Genomic DNA, 26,781 nt, shown 5'->3' with positions numbered 1-26,781 from the left:
ATATATATATATATATATATATATGTTTTGAAATTATTACGTAAACGACAAGTAAATAAGATATTAAAGCTTAAAACTGAAAATAACTTAGAAAATAATCTTAAGATATTATAACGAAGTAATGTAATAGAGATGAATAAAAAAGTTTTACTTACTTTAAGGAGAAATAATAAAAATTATTATAACTCTTAACATTATTTATAATTTGTAATGTTACAAATATCAATCATATCAATTTCCTTATACGTTGATTTATATATTTTATCCTTTCGATGTGACAATTACTTTCGCATATGAGCATGGATAGCATATATACGGAAGCGTTAATAACTAATTCTCGAAAATGATATATATTGTAATATTATTATACATGGTTGAATTTATAAAAAAATAATCTTTAATTTGGTAAAAAAAAATTTAAAACATTTTTTTTTTCTTTATAACTCTTGAAATCGTACAACTTTTATTTAAAAAATTTTTTTCTATCTTTTATATTCCCGGTGATATTCGGCTCGAAAGAAAAATACTGTTTTTTTTTTCAAAGGGAATTTCATTCCCTTAAACATGAATTAGCGCACGTATAAAAAAATATGTGTCTCTTAGGTTTTTCATGTTTTACAACATATTTCATGGAGAATCAAATCGGTTCAATTGTGATATTTTTTCCTTGTCAGTACATCGAAAGTTGAATATATTTTGAAAGCGAAAAAAATGTAGAAAATAAAAAAAAATATTTAAATTGATATCTTTATTTTTGGTGGAGATTATTCTAAAGTTGATCTATTTTTTTTGATAAAAAAATCGACCAGTGGTCCTTAATGGGTTAATAATATATAAGTAATAAGTATCTAATAAAAGTGATATAGTAAACAGTTATAAGATACAATATAAAATAATACAGCACACGTAAATTATTAGTGTCAAAATTCGCAAACTAATCTTCTATTTTCACTATTGGATTAATTTTCTTGAAATATTATTGATTCTTTCAATAAAGGTATATCTTTACTTAAAGATTTTTTGTGATTTTGCTCGTCGATCTTCGTTCGTCAAAATGCGTGATAATTTTTTAGTATGATATTTTATGACAAATCGAAAATCTTTGTTTTTAGCTTCTTGAGCTTCTTTGCTTAATTGTCCAATTAGTAGTATGAAGTGTTTAATAACTTCACCACTATGAATTAATACTTTATGTACACTTGATGGCATATAAAACCATAGATAATTAATTATCAACAAGTAATATGGCATTCTCTTTAGCATAAATATTAAACTTTTCAATATTGATGTGTGTATCAACTTGACATGGTTAATATTGTTCCAAATCGTCGAATCAATTCTTTATTTAAACTTATTATTCTTGCAGTAAGTTTTGGAATACTCTTGCAGTATTTTCATGATTAATAGTAATCAAATTTTGACTGATTCACTAAAATTCCTAATTCTTGTCTAAAGCTTGTCAATAATTTTACCTAAAGCTTGTCAATAATTTTTTCCTTCCTATTTTGAACTGCTATTTTAGTCCTTTTACATGATAAATTTTTACATTTAATTTATAATATTGTATGTAAACAACATTTTAAAAATCGTATCCAAGAATGCAATACCGATAAGTCAAAACTATAATTTTGAGTTATTGATACTTTTGTAGATATTCTGCCCAAAACATTCATTTCAGTCAATTTTGCTTTATAGATATAGTAAGTTTGCATAGAACGCATATGTGTCAGAATTACAAATTTTTCCATCTACCATTGTAAGGACGAGTTTATAATTAATATCATCTTCATTTATTCTAATCAGATTAAGTTTTGCTCTTGTACAATATTAATGCAATCTCTTTTTTAATTACTTTGTCAAATTCTTTGATAAAAATAAATGTTATCGCTCTGCAAAATCTCGTTGATAATGGAGCTCGATTTTGCCAAATTATCATTTTTTTCTTTTTTTGATTATATACGAGTATAATTGAAGGGATATAAATGAAATTACAAAAACTAAGGAATCAAAATGATTCCTTGGTTTTTGTAATTTCCTTCTTTCAAAAAACGTTGCTTATAATTATTTTGTTCAGAACTACCATCACAACTCCATTTATATATTAAAGTAAATTACACTCGCTTTACAAAGTTTATAATAGTACATTTTTTTGTAAACAATAAATTCGTCGCATTAGATAAAGTCTAAAATGTTTTACTTCTCCCGAATTCTCGGTAATTAAAATGAATATTACCACTAGATAACATTCTTTTTTGGCTCCCAAATTTTATTCCATGAAAGATAAATATGAACAGAATGAGCACTTGCTTCTGATCTTAAAAGGTATTATTGTTTACTTAATTTGGCATTAACAATTAAAGATAACATCTCTCGCTATACTTAATGGATTGATTTTTACTATTTGCATTTTTCCAAAACGATTATAAGCTTGTTTACTTTTTGCTCTCGTTGATGATATTAGATGTACAACTTTGCTTCCGCCGTTTTCCTATAGATGGCTTTAACGAAAAGTGATGGTCGAAATAAATAGATCATAGACGTCATACAATAAACTTGGGCATCTGTCAACATAACCCCATAGAAACATTAGTCGATTTGTGTCTGCATCATAAAGTTATTCTCGATTGAAAATGTCAGTTTACGAGCCAAATTCTCGTCATTTGCGGGAGGTTTTAATTTTTTGCTTCAATATGAAGAAATCTGCGGCTGAGGCTCATCGAATGCTCTCAAATACTTATGGTGAGGCCGCTATTAGTGAAAGAACGTGTCGTGAGTGGTTTCAACGCTTCAAGAACGATGATTTTGACGTCCAAGGTCATGCTCTGTATTTGATGGGACCAGCTCGGCGTAGTGTATTATGAACTGTTAAAACCGACTGAAACAATCACAGGCGATCGGTATCGAACGCAATTGATGCGTTTGAGCCGAGCATTGAAAGACAAACGGCCGCAATACAACGAGAGACACGATAAAGTGATTTTGCAGCATGACAATGCTCGACTCCATGTTGCGAAAGTGGTCAAGACATACTTGGAAACGTTGAAATGGGAAGTCCTACCTCACCCGCCGTATTCTCCAGACGTTACTCCCTCTGACTATCACTTGTTTCGATCAATGGCACACGGCCTAGTTGACCAGCATTTCCGGTCTTATGAAGAAGTAAAAAATTGGATTGATTCGTGGATAGCCTCAAAAGATGACCAGTTTTTTCGACGTGGAATTCGTACGCTACCCGAAAGGTGGGAGAAAGTAGTGGCCAGCGATGGACAATACTTTGAATCATAAATATATAACCAGTTTTTTACAATAAAGCCTCGAATTTCGGAAAAAAACGGCGGAAGCAAAGTTGTACACCTAATATTACTTCCTGAACTACGCGTTTCTATGCCGAACTACGCCAAACTAATTTTTATACTTTCGTAGTATTTGGAGAAAGCAGATATGCCATTCTTCGTCTTTTTACAGAATCACACTCTACAATCGAAGTTGGGCACAAAAATAATTATGTCTATCTACACCAAACTATGCCAAAATACAATACTTACCTTTTAATTTTTCCGTTTCTGACAAAGTAAACTATTCTATGTCGTTTTACGCGGAATTACATACTTTTACTCATTGTGAGCATTATTTCCGCCGACAGAGAGCCATGGCAAAGATGCATAAACTCGTAAATAAGAATCACCTGGGAAAGTATATAAGGCATTTTGTATGTGAGGTGAGCCTTCAAAGTTGGACTACTTTAATATTAAAGTACCAATGCTATGATGGAATTATAATTTCATCATGACAACAACGTGGTCTTGAATTCATGCTAAATAAGTTCAAAATATTATCATGTTACTTTAAACAATACAGTGTAAATATATCCGAAACTATGCTTAGGGTATAGTTTCGCGTATGAAGGCATAAATCTTTGGCATAAGAACAGAATTCTATGCCAAATTATTTCCATGGCATACTTAGGCGTAGTTTTTAGCGTAGTTAAGCGTACTTTCGGGCATAATTAGGCGTACTTTCTGGCGTAGTTTGCTATAATTTGGCGTTGTTTGTCGTACAAAGGCATGAATCGGCTTATTTTGGCATAGAAAAATAGAATTCTACTCCAAACTACTTTCGTATTCTAAATCACTTTAGAATACTTTTAGGCGTATAGGTTTAGGAATACTTTTTGGCATATTTAGGAACAATTTTTGGCGTACCTTGGTATAGAAATTTTTCCGCCGGAGAATTGTAAAAATATTTTGAATAATAAAATAAATAAAATAAAATATTTTGAATAAAAGTAAAAAGTACAAATATGATAAATCATAGCAAATCTAGAAAATCTTTTTTTTCTTAATAAGTTTTAAAATTTATTCCAGTCTTTATAAATACATATACAGGGTGTATAAAAAATCTGAAAACGAGAATATCTCGAAAACAAAACATTTTTGAGAAAAATGTTTCCAACAAAAGTTGTTTCCAACAAAGGAATTTAAAAAGGTCTATTCACTAATCATATCCGTTTGTGCCATCTTGTGCTATCAAGGTCAGATCAAGTGGTGTCATCAAGATCAGATCAAGATCAAATTGATTTTTTTTTTAAGAAAGTTATATTTTTTTATGCCAGAGTCTAAGGTGATGTTAAAAGCTTTTTTAAAACACTGTAATAAAGTTATTTTTCATTAAGTGTTTTTTTTTAACTATAAAATTCGAAAGTTAGAATTTCGTCGATATTAGCACTATCAGAGGTGTCTGACCGATGGCTACAATCTTTTAAATATTGTTCAGGATTATGATCTGAATAACATTTGTCAAGATCATTAGACATCGTACCTTTTATTTTTATTTTTACGTAAAAATGAATTTTTACTTAAGTTCAAAAATGAAAATAAGAGGAATAACCTTTAATGGCCTTGAACAAATATTATCCAGGATATGATTCTGAATAACATTCAAGACAACATTTTAGCCATCAGTTGGGTAATGCTAATGTCGACGGTGTCGTAACTTCCAAACTTTATAAATAATTTGAAAAATACTTAATGAAAAATAACTTTATTATAATGTTTTAAAAAGCTCTTAATACCAAAAATAGGATATATATATAAAAAGAAATCGATTTGATTGACTTTGATCCGATGCCATTCAAGATCAAACGGATGAAATCAGTGAATAGACGTTTTTAAGGGAGTCACTTCATGTAACCGGTTAAAAAAATTGAAAAATTTTTTTTTCTTTAATCGATAGTAGTAAATATAGAAAATATATATTCTCAAACAGAAATTCTCAAACGAAATTCGAATAAGTTAGGAAGCTACAGTTCATTTATGATGCACAGATGTACTTGGTGCGCGCGCCCTCTGTTCGGTTCGGTCACGGATTCGAGAATACAAAGTCGAACTTATATGGATGAGGCCGTTAAAAAGCATGGTCAAAAGTGTCATCTGATTTAATTAGATCGAGATGTCACTTTCGTTGTACGATATTGTTCTCGCAATTTTTGATCCACCATACCAATTTTCGCGTTTTTCTCGAAACTAGTTTTTCAAAACTGGTGGGAAAGATAATTCAAAAATTATTTGATCGATCGAATTAAATCAAATAACCATTTTTGATCATGCTTTTTAATGGCTTCCAGTTGTCCCTATGCATACATATTGTTTAATGTCCTAATTTAATAATCCTAAAATAAATAAATTTAGTAAAATAATTAATTGAAACAATTGTTATTGCATAAATAAATTGAAATTTTTGGGGTCAAAATCGTACTTATGTTTCTAAACGTCGCCATTTTATTAATTTTTAACTTTTAATTTATTTTTTAGGTTTATCTACATGGTATTGTCATACAAAATAAGAAATTATTTTGTTTTTTTGTTTCATACAAATATAAAAGGCGTCGGATTTCCGATCGATTTATGATTCCGGCAACGAGGTTGCATTAACATTTATTTATAAAAGTTACAAAATAAACTATATTGAAAAAAATTTTTGTTTTACTCTTTAATATATGTAGTAAAACACCAAAAATTTTTTTAATGATCTATTGCATACTTTTAAAAAAATTCTAAAAATGACCTTTTTTTTAACGGTTTACCCGACTTTCTTAAATCCTATATATATATAAAACTTTATTGGAAATATTTTTCTCAAAAATGTTTTGCTTTTGAGATTTTTAGACTTTTGATACACCACTGGCTAAAAATGTAGAAACACTTACAATGTTTTCGCATTTTATGTAAAGTTAAATATCTTAGGAAAAAAATCGACAAATTTTCAATCATACATTTTAAAGCGCAAAGATATGAATTTAAATATGTATTCGAACTTTTTTCTATTGCATTTTGTTTCTAATTTATTACAAAAGATTAAATTTCCTGCAATATTTTTATCTTATTTTGTAACACTGCAATTTGATAAAACGTCATCCAACGAAATTGAATACAATAATTTTTTAAGTAAACTTTTAAGTAAATCTTTAAAATGGTTTCTTAGAAAAAAATTGATACGATATTTTTTTACTAAGATATCGAATTTTTCGTTATGTAAAACTTTCATTATGTAAAAGTCTTTTTTAATATTGACGTCGAAACAAATTCTTAAAAAATTTTGAAAAATTTATACGAATCAAGCGTATATTGTAACAAACATGTTTTCTCTTATCTTTTTTTCCATAAGTTTTTAGTTACGAAGTTAAAAAACAGAAAAAGAATTAAAAATCAGAAGAAGTAAGATTATACGTAATAAAATTTTACAATAAAAAAATTCGATATTTGCAAAAGTCATCATATAAAATTTTTTTCGAAGAGCATTTTAAAACTTGGCCTAATTTTAAAATATTTTTGTATTAAATTTTGTGCGATATTTCATTAAACTGCGGCGCTCTAAAATAATATAAAAATAATACGAAATAGATTTTATTAATAATTTGGAAACAAAACATTAGAAAATTTGAACATCATTTAAAGGCATGTCTTTACGTTTTCAAAAATGTGTGATTAAAAACTTTTCTACCTTTTTTAACAAAATATTTAACTATTCGTGAAATGCGAAGAAATCGCAAGTATTTCCAAACTTCTAACCGAGACTTGGAGATGTATATCTATAATAAAACAAATATTAAATAGAGACAATGGCAATTAAGAGCCTCAATACGTTAATTGATACGATTATATTATTAACATATGTTCGAAATCTTACATAAATATTATAATCGAATAACATTTCGGTTCAATTCGAGCCATCTTGCATTATTAAAATTCTTATACCATCAGATAGTTATACAAAGAAGTAATAGAATGCAGCAAGGAATCTCTCCAGATTACCAAATATGGAGTGTGTAACCATCAGTTAATTGTTTAACTAAGTATACTATTGCAATCCAGCACAATAAAATTAAAATAAATAGATCGATTCAACAAAAAAATCAATACAAATTTCTTATAAGACATAATGCTCATAGTGACAAAATCAGAATCATGTAAATAATACATATTACACTAAAGAAATAATAATTTCTTTATACGATTACCTGATGTATGTTAAAAGTTTTAATTATGCAAGACTGCTGAAGATGGCTCGAATTCAGCCGAAACGTTCAGTTATTATATTTATGTAAGATTTGAATATATTAAAAATATGCAATATATACACACACACATATATATATATATATATATATATATACAAATACATATATAAATCGCATCACAATTATCGCGTATTAATGCTCTTACTTGCCCATTATTTCTATTTAATATTTGTTTTAATATCTCAAGAGATATCTAAATCTGATTATTCGATGTATATCTATATCTACATATATCAATTGTATATATTTTATATTTTGCAGGACGGACCATTTTTGGCATTTCGTTTGATATTGATAATTCATTATCAGATAGTTAGTTACATGAATATATTCTTCACGTGCAAGAACACATTAGTAATATTGCTGCAATTGTATCGACTTTATGTAGTACAAACCGAAAACAAAAGCAAAAAATACAACAAAAGGGATGTATTAAATATCAACACTATTTCTCGAAGTGATATGTATAAAGATGTAAGAATGAGAGCTTTGCAAGATAAAAATAAATATAAGAATCGATATGATAAGGATATAGAAGCAAATTATAGTGAAACTGAAGACTCGAGAGAAGATATCGATAAATTCGATTTGTCTCCAAAAAATATCAAGGACTCCAAACGGTTAGTATATTTTAATTATTGTTAAGCTACTTTTATGTGAAAAAATTAAAAACAAATGTGTCGGTGCTAACACAAGCATAATTACATCTTATATAGCGGCCGTGTTATTTTACGCAAATCGACGAGTTTCAGGGAATCAAGATTATTGATTAAAAATTGAAGATCTATGTATTTTGATCAAGTTCGAGTATGTGAAGTTAGCACCCCAATTACAGAATTCAGGAGTTCTGATTAGAGTTCCCGTTTCCTTTTGACGAGATGAAGAATGCTATATAATTTATAACAAGAGTTTTGCTTAATAACAATAATTTTTAAAAATAGAACTAACTTCTTGAAAATCGAGATCAAATAGTTCTGAGCAGCTTCATTTCGTGAATATCTAGAGTTTCTGATATATAAAAAAAATTTTGATAAATAAAAAAAAATTAAAAATTTTTGAAAAATCAATTTTTAAATACAATAGTTCTGATTATAATTCCGGTTTTCTTTCAACGAGACGAAGAGGTTTTGTACTTTTTAACGCGAGATTCGCTTAATAACAATTTTTAAAAATGGGGTATCAACTTTTTATCGAAATTTAAGATTGAATAGTTCTAAACAGTTTAATTGCTTTATTTTGTGAATATCTAGAGTTCCTGATATAAAAAACAATTCTGACTTAACAAAATTTATAAAAAGAAATTGTTTATAAAATAGTTCTGTCATTAATTGTCACTCTATTACTGCGACACACTCACGAGCGTGGTACAATTTCATCATGCATTCGTGATCTAATTCTTTATCATTTGCGGTGATAATTACAATCCTATATTTGAGAATTAGTCAAGATATCAAATAATCTGACAAATTCCACTACCTCTTAACTCTCAGTACCGAATTGGACACCAGGCACGAAAGAGCGTTCTTTCTCGGAATTGGCTAAAAGATTCTATTTAAATTATAAAAATCGTTACAGAATCACGAACACGAATGGCTTTAACCGATATAACCGATTGCTCAGTCGGTATTGGCAGAGAAGGTAGTTCGTGGCTGGGAACGGAGAAGGTCTTGAAAAACGAGCAAGGCGATACAAAAAATTTATATGATGTCGTACACGCTAGATGATAAATTAGTGATGCATTATACAAAGCGTTGAGGGAACGGGATTGTCCTTCCAAGCGACGTTCGCGATACGCGGTATTATATATAAGGATTTTCTATCTCGACGGTAAATTTTTATCTGGCTGACCGCGGCGGATATAACTGATTCGAAATTAACGGAATTAACGGATAAGATATCAGACGGGATGGCACAATCACGCTCTGCGTGCTCGCTATGGCGACACAGTTACTCGCTACAGTATCAGACTTAACAAAACTAAACGATATATTCGTGTGATTCTTCCAATCTAAAAATCAGCGGCTTTACAATATCAGACGCTGCGCTCGTCTTACCATAGAATCCTCCTCTGGCCGCTCGTCTCTCGCACTCGACTTCTCAACACGCTCGAAGAACCTTGTGTCTTTGCACGTTCTATCCTCGAGCTCGCCACGAGGGTCCGAGATCTTTTCGGGGGTATGCAGGCACCGCAAGCTCACGTGATAAGCCTTATCGCGCTTGATTGGAGCCCTTTCGTGAATCCCGAGCGCCTTCGCGAGTTGCTGTCGCGTCGTGCGCTTTGTATTCTTGAGCACAGAATATGATTTGTGGCTAGTATCTTTTGCGGCTGCTCGCAGGATTTTCCTCTGCATTATTCAGGTGGAGGGCCTGTAAGATATGATGGGCTCCTCGGTTGTGTGATTTCTGCTTTCGCAGTAGAGGGTCCTCTTCCACCAGAGGCTTCTTTGCGGCGTCCCCTAACTCTAGATATTAAGCTAAAATAAAGCTATTAAGCTGCTTAGAATCTTGAATCTTGAATTTCGATAAGAAGTTAGCATCCCATTTTTTTTAATTGTTTAAAAATTAAGTTTAACAAATCAGTATAATATATTAGGTATATTAGGTTAAACGAATTAAATTTAAATCTCAATCAACAATCAACATATAAAAAGACACAGAAACCACGCTTCTGTTTGTACTATATAATATTTATATATTTATCCCAAAATAGCAATAAAGCAAAAAATACGTTCGTTCTTTTTACATCAGGTCCTCTTCAATATGGTAAAACTGAACGCAAATTTTACATATCAAATTTTCTTTTACATATCAAATTACATATCGAATTTTCAAAATCGCATTCATATCAAATTTTTCACTCTTCGCAAATTAAATTATTACAATTCCTTGTGGAGAACATATTGTATATCCATGAATTATCAACTTCAGTCTAAATTGCTATGCCTGGACCCTAAATCTTACATATTCTGTGGCTTGGCTTTTATAATCTTTTTATTACAAATCAACATAGCTTATATCAATAATTATTGATGGTTTACTTAATATAATATAGGGATGCACCGGATCATAAAATTATCGGATAGTGGATATCGGATATCCGAGAAGGCAATTTCTTTGAGACGGATATCCAACATTTTCTGATATCCGAGAAAATGACTTCTAAAAAAAAAATAAAGACTATCGGGAAAAAGATTATAATTTTGCAACAATGTATAAGATATTAGACATTATGAACATGCATACTTATTTCTAGAACATTTGCATAAGAAAAAATCAATTTAATGATATCAAATTTTAACCGGATATATTCCCAGATACTAATATCCGATATTATACTGATATCCGGCTATCCGGTTGGATAATAAAAAAGTATCAGATAATACAGGATACTTTCCGGATATCTGATGCATCCCTAATATAATATAAATCAATAGAGATGAAAAATTTTTTGAACGACATTCTTCTTATTCCGTTGTTCAAGGATCAACATCACTATTAATATCACTACTAACAAACGAATAAAAAGGATATCGTTCAGAGAGTTCTTCAACTCCATTTGTTATATGTTTGCATATGGATGCTAGTGTTACTTTGTATCAAAGGCTCGCTCGCCAAGCGGCGTTTGATAACAATGACTCTCTTTGTTGTAACAATTCGAAATTTATTATTGAATTAAGATTTGTTCGAAGCGAGCGGTAAGCAATGCTCGGTAAGCAATTCGATAATTGATGCGTTCGATAAGATGCGTGCACAGATAATTCGCACTTGATACGACGTCGAGTAATTTCTCAGTCGTTCGAAAGAAAGTATATTGCGAGCAGTAACGAGACTAGCAAATCTCGCCGGAAACGCGGTAATTCTCGCGTACTGATGCCTTCGTGGTACGCGTATATACGGTAATGTTACGTGACAAAAGGCAGCGTTAATGTGCAAAGAAGTTTCGGTATGGTTGGCACTTGATAATTAGAGAAGAAGCGTTACAAATGAATAGATGATCCGTATTGATTGGGATCGGAAAGTGAACTGACTTCTCGCACGTGGAATGTGTGTGCGATCGTTACTTTTTCAAGTGTCGCGCAAGGGGGATCGCGTGCCATCTGAGATAGACAGTGTGTGATTAGAACAGGAGTGAAATACACGCATGTTTTGAACGAAATGGTCGCAGGCATGTTTGAACAGGGATAGCTCGATATTTATGAGCCGTTCACTGCCATCTCCGAGAATATATTGAAATTAACGATGATTCTGAACATACCGCCCACCTTGAATGTAAGAAATTCGAAAGAATGGCATCAAAGCGCGCAAGATACAATAATGGTATAATAATGAAAATGAGTTAATACAGAATATAAAATCGGAATGCAATATAATCGACGCTTACGGTTCGCGATACCAGTAACATCAAGTTCAATGGAAACTCCGTCCGCTGTGACGGAATCTTTTCGGTATTGATCATGACGGATAAAAAAAAAGTTTTATAATTGGTCGCCTGTACTCGGAATGACCAGTTTTTACAGTTATGATGCGAGTTAATTCGTCATCACCTGGACACGCCGTGATCCAATCAAGTTCCCATTGGCTCAGTGGCCAAATGATTACGCACGAGAACGATTTGGCCAACTTTAGCCAGTCGCTGGACAACGCGCCATTTGGGATATGCATGAAATCACCGGATCACGACTTCCAAAAACTTTCAGTTATTTGTTGAATCATTTGCCAACGCGAAAGTCTATGTTTAAGTCAAACACGCTTAGTTCGGCGGGAGCGATAAAAGAGGTTCTGATCAAAATGACCAGAAATCAGAGCGCGATAATCGTTGAGATTATCGGAAACGGGAGCGATCGGGCGTGAATTAAGGCATACCTCGATTCGATTGAGGAGCGTTGACATGTCTTCAAAAGTTAGCGTGTGGAGGCCGATACATCATTAAGTGAGAGCTTTGGTTGTGAGGGATACGAATAACACGATATAGGTCTTTTGCGATATATGTCCTCGACCGGGAGTCGTTCGGATAGCGATCGAATCTGTGTAATCAACGCTGGTGTAAACAAAGGCGCGAGCGATGCGGTTGACTCTCGCAGCCGGGAGATTGCCCATGAGTTCGACGGGCACGTCGGCGCGTGTATGGTATGCATTTATAAAGAACGGATCGAACGGTGGCGCGGGCCGGAAAATCCAAAATTCGTGTCTCAACGACGCGAGCGTTAATTGAGAACCGGCATGCAAGATTTGAAGATGATGATGCTGAATAATGAGTACTAGCGGGTGCGTGTGTAAGACGATGGGATTCCTCGTCGTTCTTGGGAGGCAAGCTCGATGGAGTCTTCCTCGAATAAGAATAATTCATCCTCATCCATATAAGAATTGAGAACAAAGAGTAGGCTATTCTATGGTATCAGGCGCTTATGTATTACAGCCGCGATCTCATCTCATTAGGAAACATGATTGACTGCATCGTTTAGAACCAGCGGTTGACGTTCTGAACTTCTTCGGGGAGCAAACAAGTTGCGGTATTTGCTTGCGAATTTTTAAAGCGTCGGAGTCGATTTAAAAAACAGATAAGCGGTAATTCGTTGCAATTTTGGACACGAAGAATAACGCGACGCGACTCCCAATTGGGAATAACATGCAAGATACCGGAGGCTTTGAGCGTTATTCGAGAAGAACATCAGAAGACATATCGTACTAAACATCGTATCAAAAGGACACAAGGTTAGGACTAGGAAGGATGATGAAACCATGGAGAGACCACCATATAGCATGTATCTTGAAAAGATCGGGAGAGACGCGCATCCGCGGGATTGATATGCGTCGGAACTTCAAGAAGGAGTGATTACACAGCCGAAACGCGATTGAAGAGTTGCTATCAGGAAGGTGACTGACTCAGCCAGGCGAGTGTAATCGTAAAAATAAAAAATGTAAAAAAAAATGGTGGAATCCGTCCAGCAATGATACTCGAGCTTTGAAAGTTGGAAAGTTGAGTGCGCGAAATACATCAAGCGGACGAGAAGCACCGCAGCGGATAATTCCAATCGGGATGGTTTTAAGAAGAGTCACTTTTAATTTATTAATTAGCAAGAAGAGAGACGGTAATATAGCCATCTATATTAACAGTACAGATACACAAAGCTGCAGTCGATGCGTCGGAAAACCTATGAAGGACACAGTGTAAAGTATGGGATCCATAAGAAGTCCAGCGCCGAATGCTAATGGCACTGAGACACGAAAATCGTTGATGGTAATCGGACCAGTAATCGAGAAGTTGGCTAGGAATTCATCATCCCATTTGAGGGACCATAGTCGTTGCATAAGAATTTTGGCGGTAATACTGATGGGAATAGCCCATCCTAAAGAATCGAAAAACTTAGCGATGATCGACAGAATGGCTTTGTTGCGTTCGGGTGATAAAGGAAAGTTACGCGGAATTGAAAGATATTTAGCTTAGGATTCCAGAATATTCTTAAGACTTTAAGGTGCTCGTCGTCTTGAAGCACCTTATGAGTGTTATGCCAGTATTTCACGGCATCACAGTTTGGAATTCATTTGAGGGTTAGTAGTAAAGTAGCAGCCTTGTAGTTTTTAAACAGAATATATTTAATTTCACACATAACAAATTTAACTTCACACATAACAATTATATGTTACAATCTTACTTAGCACTTTCCATGTTGCCGTAGGTTTCATTTAAACAACGGAAGTAGCACGACAAGTTTCTCTTTAAATTTCTGATCCGCGATCGCGTTAGCGGTCGCGCTTATATTCTGTTTTTTGGGTCATCCTTGAGCGTGCTGTCAGTGTTCTGCAAATTGGGCGAGGACAGCTTCCGTGAAACTTGCGAGTCCTAATTTCTTAAGTAAACAATTTATATCCTCTCAGGGTATTCTTTTATATTCATTATTTAAAATTAACTTTGAATATATTAAATTAAACGGTTTTGACAATCATTTATTTAATCGTTTATATTTCTTGCACATTCGTGGCGCAATGTTACTTGTGCTATTAGCACTCGTGACATCGGCTAAATCATGATCCGCGGGATCCAATTCGCACATAGAGCGATGGCGTTGCTCGCCCATTTTCGAAGGCGAAAACCTCCTTTCTTTAGTAACTCGAATTGATCGCATGTTTGACGAGCAAGAATCTGGTCGTCTACACCAAAAGCGCAATCGTCAATGAATGTCTGATAAAACAGTAAAAAACGGGAACCGCGAGCGAAAATTCGGCACCTTCATTGTCTACAAGTTGTTCTAAGATCCGAAGGGCTAAGTAGGGAGCGGAGGATGTGTTGCCGTAGGTAACAGTAAGAAGGCGATAATCCGCGAGCGGTAGGTTGCACAATGTGCTGGTAGTCTGTGTCTCAAAAATCCACTAAGATTTGCCGATACATTTTGACGATATCGGCGGTAAACACATAACGGTATTGGCGCCATTGCATTAGGACAGTAGCTAAATCTCATTTATAGGTTTAAGGCATGTGCATGGTCATTCAACGACGACATGCTTGATGTGCGGCATAAAGCGTAAAAGACTCGTAGGCGAATGGTTGGACTACTGTCACGTAAGACAATGTGATGCGGAAAGAAGGATATATAAGGGGATTCTGAACCACTATGTATTAATGCGTATACGTATATTTGGTGTGTGTGTGCACTTGATAATTCGAGAAGAAGCGTTACAAATGAATAAATTATCCGTATTGATTAAGATCGGGAAGCGAACTGACTTCTCACACACGGAATGTGTGCGTAATCGTCACCTTTTCAAGTATCGCGCAAGGGGAATCGCGTGCTATCTGAGATGGAGACACAGTGTGGTTAGAACAGGAACGAGATAGATGCATGTTTTGAATGAAATGTTGGTCGCAGACATGTTTGAACAGATGGCTCGGTATCTATGAGCCATTCACTTGCCATCCCCGAGAATACCATATATTGAAATTAACGATGATTTCGGAACATTATTGATTTATATTCTTTTAAGTGAACCATCAATAACTGCCGATAAGTTATGTGGAAGGAACAAAAAATTATAATTATTATATCCAAGTCACAGAATATAATGTAAGATTTAAGATGTCCAGGCAGCAATTTAGACTACAGCTTGATAATATATTACGTTCTCCACAAGGGATTATAATTCAATTTGCGAAGAATGGGAAGTTTGATATGAGTATGATCATAAGAAGATTTGATATGTAAAATTTGCGAAGTTCACATTGAAGAGGACCTAATGTAAAAAGGTTAAAACTATATGTATTTTTTATTGCTATTTTAGGAAATATTGTATAGCACGAACATCAAATGTCTTTTTTGCCTTTTTATATATTGATTGTTTAAAAATTGTTATTGAGCGAATCTTGCGTTGAAAGATACAAAGAACTGTTCGTCTTGTTGAAAGGAAATAGGAACTCTAATCAGAACTATTGTATACAAAAATTGACTTTTCAAAAATTTTTAATTTTTTTTTATTCTTCAAAATTTTTTTATGCATCAGGAATTCTGAGTATTCACGAAATGAAACTATTGAGTCGCTCAGAACTATTCGATCAATTTTTGATAAAAAGTTAGCCCTATTTTTTAAAAATAAAATTATTAAAGAATAGTTATTAAGTAAAATTTTTGTCATAAATTATATAGAACTCTTCATCTTTCTCGCCAAAAGGAAACGGAAACTCTAATCAGAACTTCTGAATACCATAGTAGGGATTCTAATTTCACATACCCCCAAATATTTTATTTCTCTGGTACTCTCCGGCTCTACGCCGGAGGCATTCCTCAATCCGCCACTTGAGGATAGAGGATCAGCAACCCCACATGGGGTTGAGGACATAAAATAGTTTTTTACTATCATTGTTTATTATTTATGTATCATGCTCGTTTTTACTAAAATCAATTACTTTCAATCTTGGTTTAATAGTTTAAACCGTAAACATATCTTAACAGACCGGTAATTGAGAGCAAAAATTAAGACGCAGCGACATTGTTAAAAATGTATTTCAAAGACCTTTTTGTAACAAATATGATGAAATCAGACGTTTTGGCTCGAGCCATCCTCAACGATGTCCAAATAACATTAAAAATTATTCACAATAAGATCCAAGTCCGTAGCTAAGAGATACCTACCATAAGATACACTCCTCAAATTCAAACTTGCGAAGCATCATTGTCAATTAGTTGAATAGCTAATTGAGCTAAAAAACCAATAATTGTTATTAAGACAATTTGTTATTACGACAATCCAAGTATCCAACATCTTCATGGAGCATTTTGAGAAAGAGGCCCAGAAAAACACTCAAAAGAAGTTTGGTTCCCTTATGTAGACGACACATTCGTGATATGGAGACATTGCAGAGCCGAACTCCGTAAATTTCTTATTTTCTTCACAATCAACATCCAAATATCCACTTCACTATAGACATAAAGGAAAATGGAAAACTCTCCTTCCTAGATGTTTTTGTCTCTAAGAAAGCTGACGATACCTTAGGCCATCAAATGTATGCCAGAAAACTAACACACACACACACACATAGATACTTACATACCGAGTTACACCACCATCCCGTACAAAAACAGTCTATAATCAATTCACTTGTACATACAGCTTTCATCATCTCTGACAAAGAACATTTACAAAACTCAAACATTTAAAAGCAGCTTACAGAAAAATGGACAAGACAAAAAAGACATAATCTAAACAATCAATAAACAAGACAACAGTCTCTGACATACAATTAGACGAAAGGATCCTATCCATTCTCCCATATGTCAAAGGAACAACACATCGGATTGACAGGATATATTAAACAAACACAATATCCGAACTATCTTTAAACCACTCAAAAAGATAGAATAAATCTTAAAAAATCCTAAAGATCAAAGACCTCCACACAACTCCGCAAGAATATACCCTGTTCCTGCGGGCAAGTATACATTGGAGAAACTGGGAGAATGGTCAACCTATGGATAAAAGAATACGAACGTGATGTCAGGTTAAAACACATCACGCAATCAGCATTATCAGAACACAATATAGAAATATTGTTTGATAAAACGATCACAATAGCCAACATTACATCATACTTTTTATGAAAGTATAGAAATACAAAAACATCCTAACAATCTAAATACGGCTACATAATGGCTACAATAGTATATAATCTTTATATAGAATGTCCAAGCATAGAATGATCAAAGAACTCACTCGCTGCAAATCATGATTCATATATCAAAAACATCTGTAGAAACACATGAATAAAGATAAATCGTTGAGAGGACCATATCGAGCAAAAATCAATGTTCAAATGAAAATAATGGTATAAAATATACAAGGTTGAGCATTGTACTATATCAAAACAAATAGATATCAAGATAGAATCAAACAGTCATAAATTAAAAAGTACAAAGAAAGTCAACTGATGTATTATGAATTCCCGTCAGAGACCACATCCTGTTTACAATGTTCACATAAGCATAATATAGGAACTCAGTCATTAAATTATACTCTTTCTTCTTTAATTTAAATTATACTCTTTCGAATTAATGTGGAGCATTTCAGACACAAATTTTTTTCCAAAATATCTCTCTATCCAAGCTATTTACAATTAAAATCATGTGCGTATTCCAACCTACATTCCATGATTACCGATTACTACCCGTGGGTTGCCGAATTTCTTATTTATATTATTACGGTGTTCTGCAATTCTAATTTTGAGTTTTCGTCTTACATACGAGGCATTACAGTCCCTACAGCAAATCATATGTATTACATTCTTATTACAATCATGTAGAAGTATATCCTTTTGAGATTTAATGATCCTATCAAATTTATTCATACCAAATCATGACAATTTAACATTTAAATTTTTTGTGATGTTTTTAAATTTTCCATATAGATGTGAAAGGAATGGAATTGTGAATCATGTAGTTTTCTCTTCATTGTTAGTAGTGTCGGGATCTGCTTTCCTCAGTGCTTTACGTTTCAGTAAAGATCTCAATCAAGAAAAATTAATTTTGTGCCGAAAATAAACTTCATGAGATATTTATTTTCCAAAAAGTTGTTAACAATAAATTTGAAATTATCTTTATAAAACTTCGGATGTGATAATAGTACCGTTTTATTTACAACTCATTTTATTTACATTAGAACACCTCTCTTTTGTGAGAGTGGATGGAGAGATAATAAACTAAGATACATACTCAAAAAAGTTGGTTTATGAAACATGTTAAATTCGAATGTACCTTCTAATTAATTAAGACGAAATTTCTAAAGTAAATTGTAACCTCGGATGTGATGCATTAAATACTTATCGATTAAATTGTGAAGTACAGCAGCAATGTCATCAACATATCTAAAAAAGAAGGATATTTCGGTTCCAAACCTCTACGCATTCCTGTCAAAAGCTTGCATAACTGCAATGATAGGAAACGATGGCGAGCCCATAGGTGTTCTAAAATTCTATAATTATATATATTCTTGCCATCAAAGGCGAAAAAAGTTGATTCTAACACTAATTCTAACACATGTAGAAATTCATTTTTGGGGATTCTGCATGTTCGTGAAATAAAATGCCATCTATCCGAGACACTTTTTAAGGCCAGATCTAATAGTATATTTGTGAAAAGTGATATTACATCTAAACAAATTAACGAACAATTATTATCAAGTTTTGAAACATTAAGCTTTGTACTAACTTAAAGCTATTTTCAATATAGCTAGCCGATTTTGGAATACACTGTCGTGTAGAATGTGATGTAAGAAGTTTGCTAATGCATATAATGGACTATTAATCGATGAAATAATCATACTTAAAAGAATCCTTAGTTTGTGAATTTTTGGAAGTCAATACCCCATTACTGCAGTATGTCCTCTTGTATATCGCTGAGTCAATATATCCTTCTTTTAACCAATATGCCAATCGTGTACAGATAGATATGGAAGTTTTTTATTGGCTCCCTACTTCCCAACTATAGCTATTTTTATAGTTTAACATATTATTCATTTTCCATTTATATTCATCCAATGCAACAGTGACATTGCCTTTCTAAAAATAATTTTTTTGTTATTTGTTATGAACCTTTTTATTGAGTAAGTAACGCAATTAATTTTTTATTGAAATTAAATTATTAGATGATTTCCAAGATACGAGTTTCTCAATGACGAATATTGAAGGATTTCTAACTTCCAACAATCCTATATTCTCCAATTTTTTAACATTATTTTCAATACACTTAATAAACTCGAAACAGTTTCTCTTTATATTATACGAAGATAATGAAAATTTTTTATTTACCCAGTTGTAATAAACATTGGATGATTTTTGGAACAACATTATTAGAAAGATGGATAAACCATTTATTTCTTATCGAGTATAAAGAAGATGACTTTTCTTCTTGGAAAAATGTAGAGAGTTTAATATATGTTAGTTAATCCATTATTAGTTGAAGTGGTTTCAATGAAAAAAAAAGAAAATTGCTGTTCCAGACAGAATATTATATTGAATCGGTTTTATATTATATATTAGCGATGTAAATTCTATCGTGTCTTGAAATCCGTTTCATCTTATTTTCAATATTTTTATGTTCTTTAATATAAATCGAATGAAATGCAGTATATTTAGTAAAAAATGAGTCACACATGTAAGAAGGGATCCAACAGAAAATCTTCTTAGAGAAAATACATGTCTATTCTTGAATAATGTAACAATCTATACGAATCATTGAGTTCTGTATTCAACGTTCTATAGATAAAAAAATTTTTTAGTTTATAATATTTATTCCACAAATGTGGTTCAAAAAATTTTAATTCAAATTTATGGATTCTATATAAATGTGTTGGAACAATCTTTCTTTGTAAACAAAACTTTAAAAATCTAATTCGGACAGTGCTCTTAACGATATTACAATGATGTTTAATCCATTGTTTCATCAAAATAACAAAGGTCATTCCGAATGTTATACAATTGTTATAAAATTAAAAAGCCGTTTATAGTCAGAGAAGGCGGTGATCGACGCATTTGTTTTAGCCAGTGTAATTTCAAATAAATAAGTTTCGGAACAAAATGGAACTCTCGAAATTAAACAATAAATATATATTAACAGACAGGCAATTGACTATTTCTGCAACAGCAAACTTCTTACATCACATTCTACATGACAGCATTCCAAAACCGGTTAGCCACATTGAAAAGAACTTTAAATTAGTACAAAAACTTAATGACTCAAAACTTGATAATAAGTATTCGTTAATTTCTTCAGATGTAATATCATTTTTTACAAATATACCATTAGACCTATTCTTAAAAAATGTCTTGGATAGATGGCATTTTATTTCACGAACATGCAATATTCCAAAAATGAATTTCTACATGCGTTAGAATTAATATTGGAATCAACTTTTTTCGTCTTTGATGGCAAGATTTATAGAATTTTATAACACCTGTGGGCTCGCCATTGTCTCCTCTAAATCATTGCAGACTTAGTTATGCAAAATCTTGAAAGGAATGTGTAGAGATCTGATATTTGAGTCTGAAATACCATTCTTTTTTAGATATATTGATGACATTGCTAGTGCTGTACCTCACAATTTAATCGAGTTTTTTAGAAATATTTAATGCATCACATCTGATGTTACAATTTACTTTAGAAATTGGAGGAGATAGACTAAATTTCTTGGATGTCACAATCATTAATGATAATGGTACATTAGAATTTCATGTGTTTCATGAATCAATTTTTTCGGGTAGGAATCTTAGTTTTTTATCTCGCTAGATAGAGATCTCTCCACCCACTCCCACAAAAGAGAAGTGTTATAATGAGTGTTGTAGTTAAAACGATAGTATTATCACATCCGAAGTTTCATGAAAATTATCTCAGATTTATTGTTAACATTTTTTTAGAAAATGATTATCCCATGAAGTTTATTTTCGTCATGATAAATTTTCGATTGAAATCTTTATTGAAACGTAAGGCAAGGAGACAAGCAAATCCTGACACTACTAACAATGAAGAGAAAACTACGTTCACAATTTCATTCCTTCTACATCTTTATATTGGGAGTACAAATAAGTTTCCGCCGTTTTTAATAAAAAATTAAGCATTTATTGTGAAAGAACGGTACATAATATTTTATTCAAAGTAATGGTCATTGCTAGCCACTTTTTCCCATCTTTCTGGTAGCATGGATACCGCGTCAGAAGAACGCTTCATCTTTTGAAGCTATCCAATCATCATACAATTTTTGGTATCTTAATGTGAAATGCTGCTCAGACAGGCCATGCGATCGAAACAAGTGGTAGTCGGAAAGAGCAATTTCTGGAGAATACGGCGGGTGGGGTAGAACTTCCCATTTGAGTGTTTCTAAGTAGGTTTTGACCACAACATGTGGTCAAGCATTATCATGCAGGAGAATAATTTTGTCATGCCTGGAGTAGTAGTGAGCGCGTTTTTCCTTGAGTGCTTGGCTCAATCTTATCAATTATGTTCGGTAGAGAGCCCCGGTAATGATCTCGTTTGATTTGAGCAACTCATAATACACGACACCAAGCTGATCCCACCAAATACACAACATGAGTTTTTTTCCATGAATATTCGGCTTGGCTGTCGATGTTGAAGCATGGCCAGGAGGTTCCCATGATTTCCTCTTCTTTGGGTTATCGTAGTGAATCCATTTTTCATCACTAGTGACTACGATGCAAAAAACTCTTTCGTTTATGCCTGGTAAGCAGCATTTCACATGTGAAAAATCAGCGTTCAACGTTTCTCGGCTTCAGTTCATATGGAATCCAATTCTCTTGCTTTTGAATCATTCCCAATGATTTCAAACGATATGAAATTGTTTGTTGAGTCACTCCTAATGTAAGTGCAAATTCTTTTTACGTTTGGCACGAATCTTCAATATCCAATCCAATAATGCTTTCAAATCCAATAATGCTTCCAATTCCGCGTCTTCGTACACTTTCGACCTTCCGCTACGTTCTTTGTCTTCGACGTCAAATTTACCGTTCTTAAACTTTTGAAACCATTCACGACAATTTCTCTCACTTAAGGCAGCATATGCTTCTACAAGCAATCTATGAGCCGCAGCTGCAAATTTCTTCAAATTAAAGAAGTAAATCAAAAGAGTTCCCGCAAATGACGCTTATTCGGCTCAAAACTTGACATTTTCGTATAAAAAAAAATATATGATGCTGATACAAAATCGTTAATATTTCAAGGTTATGGTGTTGCCGGATGTCCAATCTTACGGTATGTCGTTTTACATCAAACAATTTTAACTATAGTTTATTAGTGGCGCCATCTTTTGCAAACGGCGGAAACTTATTTGTACTCCCAATTGAAAATTTAAAAACATCACAAAAAATTTTAATTTTAAATTTTAATGTTGACATGGTTTAGTATGAATAAACTTGATGGTATCATTAAATCTCAAAAGGATATACTTCCACATGATTGTTATAAGAATGTAGTATATAAGATTTGCTGTAGGGAATGCCTCGTATGTAAGACAGATTGGACGAAAACTCAAAACTAGGATTACTGAATACCGTAATAATATAAATAAGAAAACCGGCAATCCATTCGGTAATCACGGAACATAAATTGAAGTACACACATTTTTACGCACATTTCATTTTTTTGAAAGAATGTAAACACCTTGGATAGGGAGAGATATTTTGGAAAAAGACTTGTGTCTGAAATGCTCCACATTAATTCGAAAGAGTATAGTTAGATTTAAAATTTGACATTGAGTTCCTACACTATGCTTATGTGAACATTGTAAACGAGATGTGATTAATGATGGGAATTCATATTACATCAGTTGTCTTTCTTTGTATTTTTTAATTTATGACTGTTTGACTCTATCTTGACATTTGTTTGTTTTGATATGGTACAATCTTATATATTTTATACCATTATTTTGAATATTATTTGAATATTAATATTTGCTTGATGTGATCCTCTCAACGATCTATCTTTATTTATTTCTATAAGAGATTTTCGATATATGGATAATGGTTCACAGCGAATTCTTTGATCATTCTATGTTTGTCCGTCGTTGTCTTAATAACAATTATTGATTCTTTAGTGATCAATTAGCTATTCAACTAATTGACAATGATTCTTCGCAAATTTGAATTTGAGGAGGCTTCCTTAGCTACGGACTTGGATCTTATTGTGAATAATTTTTAATGTTATTTGAACATTGCTGAGGATGGCTCGAACTGAACCAAAATCTCCGATTTCAGCATATTTGTTTTAAACTCTTTGAAATACATTGTTAACATAGCTTTAATTACTGAGTCTTAATTTTTGCTCTCAATTGCCTGTCTGTTAATATATGTTTAATTTCGATTCAATCAATATTCCGAAACTTATTTATTTAATAGTTTAATTTAAGGCTGCAGCACAGACTTTTCCATAACTCATAACGCATAGTGCATGAGCGAATCAACTAATCAGAATCTTCTTTCCTTTCATTACATGGAGAGGAATTTCTATTGGTTGATTTCCTTATGCATCACCGTTATACGTTATGCAAGAATCTGTGTTTCTCGCTTTAGAAATGTAAGTATATCCTAGTGCAAATAAATCGCTGAAATCAAAGAAATCTGTGTCAATTGACCCATTTCAATATGAATTATACTGAAATGTATAAGGTGACACAGATTTCAGCGATTTATTTTCATTAGGGTATGCACTGAATTATCAAAACGTCTCTAACTTAAGTTAAGGGTGCCGAATAAGCATGCCAATCGTCGTTACTTTTCTGAATTTCAAATGATTATTTTCAGTATTTCTTAATTGTAACGGACTATAGCAGATTGCTCAGCCCCTCAATGAATAGAGATAGTGGGTTATTCAGGGAATAAATCGGAAAGCGAGAAAAAGTATAAACCTTACTGCTTTTTAATAATAAAGAATAACAAGCATATATTTGACACTTTAACAAAGACATTTACGTTACAATTTCATCGAGTATGAAATAGACAGCTATTATAAGTCGTGTCTTGATTGTAATATGAGATCGCTATGATCAGAAACTATTGAATCTCGTAGCTCGAAAGAACATGAACACGCTATTATTGCAAGAGTTGCTACGAATTCATTAACCGACCCAAATTTTAAAGTTCGAATCCCGACTTTTCTGCAAAACATCAACAAATGATCTCCTTAGCTTGTAACGATACACTGAGTGTGTATCGTCACTAGTGTGAATACCGGCTGGACACCACTGCGGCAATCGGCGAGGGTGTGATATATCCAAATCATATAAATGAAAACTGCGAATGACAGCTGCTCCGCTGAAGTTAACCGAACTCGTTCGAATTCCGTCGAAATTCCGTTCGTATTGATATTCGGCGGGAATCGCCGAACGATTCCGGAATACGAGCGAGAGCAACAATTTGTATAAAAGCCGAGTGTTCTCAAACTCTTCTTCTTTTTTTGCTTGCTCCGATTACGGTACTTTTTCAGATCCATATTTTCCGGCCGCAAGTGCAAAAAAGTGATAAAGTGTATTTTACTACTGTCGAAAGTTCTCAGCATATTTCGCATACGCTGCAACGACAGGAACAATCTGAGACAGAGTGTACTCTCGCAGAGCATTCTCGGTCGCCGATTACACCAGTGCGATTGCACTGACGGGAATTTTCCGTGAGGGAGTGTACACAAGCATGAAACTATGTCCTTGTGCTTCGAGTCCTTCGGTCAGTTTCATTCGGGCGTTCGAATGAGACACTGGAATGTGAAGCAACCGAAAATTTTTCTCGGCTGCTCGAACATGTACATACATTGAGAGGCAAAAGGATTTCAAATAACATGTAATTTTTAATAAATTGTAATAACAATAAATTCCTGCCATTAATCCACAGTATAAATCATGTCAAAGCATAATAGTTAACTAAGGATTAATTATTTAAAATTAATTTTCCATGGAAGTTATATATCAGTAGGAGTAATAGGCGGTTTTAATCTATGGGGCTAGAAGGGAGCGCGGGATACTCGTTGGCACGGGGGTACTCGTAAACTCGAAGAAGGAGGAGGAAGAGACGCAGGAAGATCCGGGTGCTATCGCTGTTCACATAAACATAGAACTCCGATCGATGGATTACATAAGCATGATGACGTATCGCTATGCCTTATTTTTTACTCCCACCCTCTCCAAAAATGCATCAGCTTGCATACACTTACCGCATATACTTACTATCTCCTTTTATGTTCGTCATTTTTTCTGTCGCGTTGTCACTCCCGTTGTATGTTTTCCTCACTCACGCATATATTTTATCATATGTTTTTTTATTTCATGATTTAAATAGAGAGAACGCTTAATATTGTGACTGTCTGTCGCTGTACCGTTGAGCATGAAGATGCTGACGCGTAATATTATAGCGCTACGATGACAAGAAAGGAATGATTAATATCATACACCCAGATATATAATTTAAATATGTATTTACTTTTATATATAACATAATTTTAATATATAATTCTTATTATATATTAAGTTCTTACAATATTTATAAGCAGGAACTTAATTTAATTTAATTTCAAATCAAATTTTAAGCACTTGTTTCCGATTAGCAATAAAATGTACATTTACTTTTCACATTGTTTACAATATTCTAAAGCATAAACTATTAACTCACACTCTATATTCGATTTTTGATTATATAATTTGCGTAAAAAATCTATAGCATCACATTTATCGATGTTACAATCTTTACCTAAAAGTGTTATAAAATAGTTAAATTTTTCATTGACGATATGCGTATACTGGTACAGCTCAGAATATACTCGACGCAATGTTTGAGATCAAACATAAAGAGCACGTTGACGGTTTCATATACAGACAGGTGTTTCGCGCAGTGTTAATTTTACCACATTCACACCACGCATTTTTACGATTTCTAGCAATAGATCTTGGATCGATAATGATGAAGATGCGATTAATTGAACGAATCGCTCAATATCCGCATGTCTTTCGATGAAAGCCTGCCTTGCACGAGGCAAGATTATGTTGTTATCTTGACTGTCAATTACAATTTCCACAAAAGACACATGTCACTACGATTCCGACATCTAGGTATTTGTAAGCTATAGAAGTCAATGCAAAAAAATCTTCTTCTCAATATACGAGGTATGACAGGGTTTATTACAAGAAGCTACTCTGCAGAAAAAAGTAATCTATATATATATATATATATATAT

At 32.9% G+C, this 26,781-nt stretch overlaps 1 protein-coding gene across 1 annotated transcript in view; it reads left to right on the top strand.

The window, feature by feature from the left end:
* Nucleotides 1–26,781, top strand: part of LOC108693599 — a 93,760-nt gene that overhangs the window by 15,129 nt on the left and 51,850 nt on the right. Inside the window, exon 3 of the mRNA XM_018202634.1 lies at nucleotides 7,838–8,196. Within this exon, the coding sequence (XP_018058123.1) occupies nucleotides 7,838–8,196 (359 nt within the window). The remainder of the gene's footprint in view (nucleotides 1–7,837; nucleotides 8,197–26,781) is intronic.

This window comes from Atta colombica, unplaced genomic scaffold (assembly GCF_001594045.1).
Source record: "Atta colombica isolate Treedump-2 unplaced genomic scaffold, Acol1.0 scaffold95, whole genome shotgun sequence".
In the NCBI taxonomy this organism is placed as follows: domain Eukaryota; kingdom Metazoa; phylum Arthropoda; class Insecta; order Hymenoptera; family Formicidae; genus Atta; species Atta colombica.
Note: the sequence above shows the minus strand (reverse complement) of the source record. Positions and strands in the feature narration are given on the sequence as shown.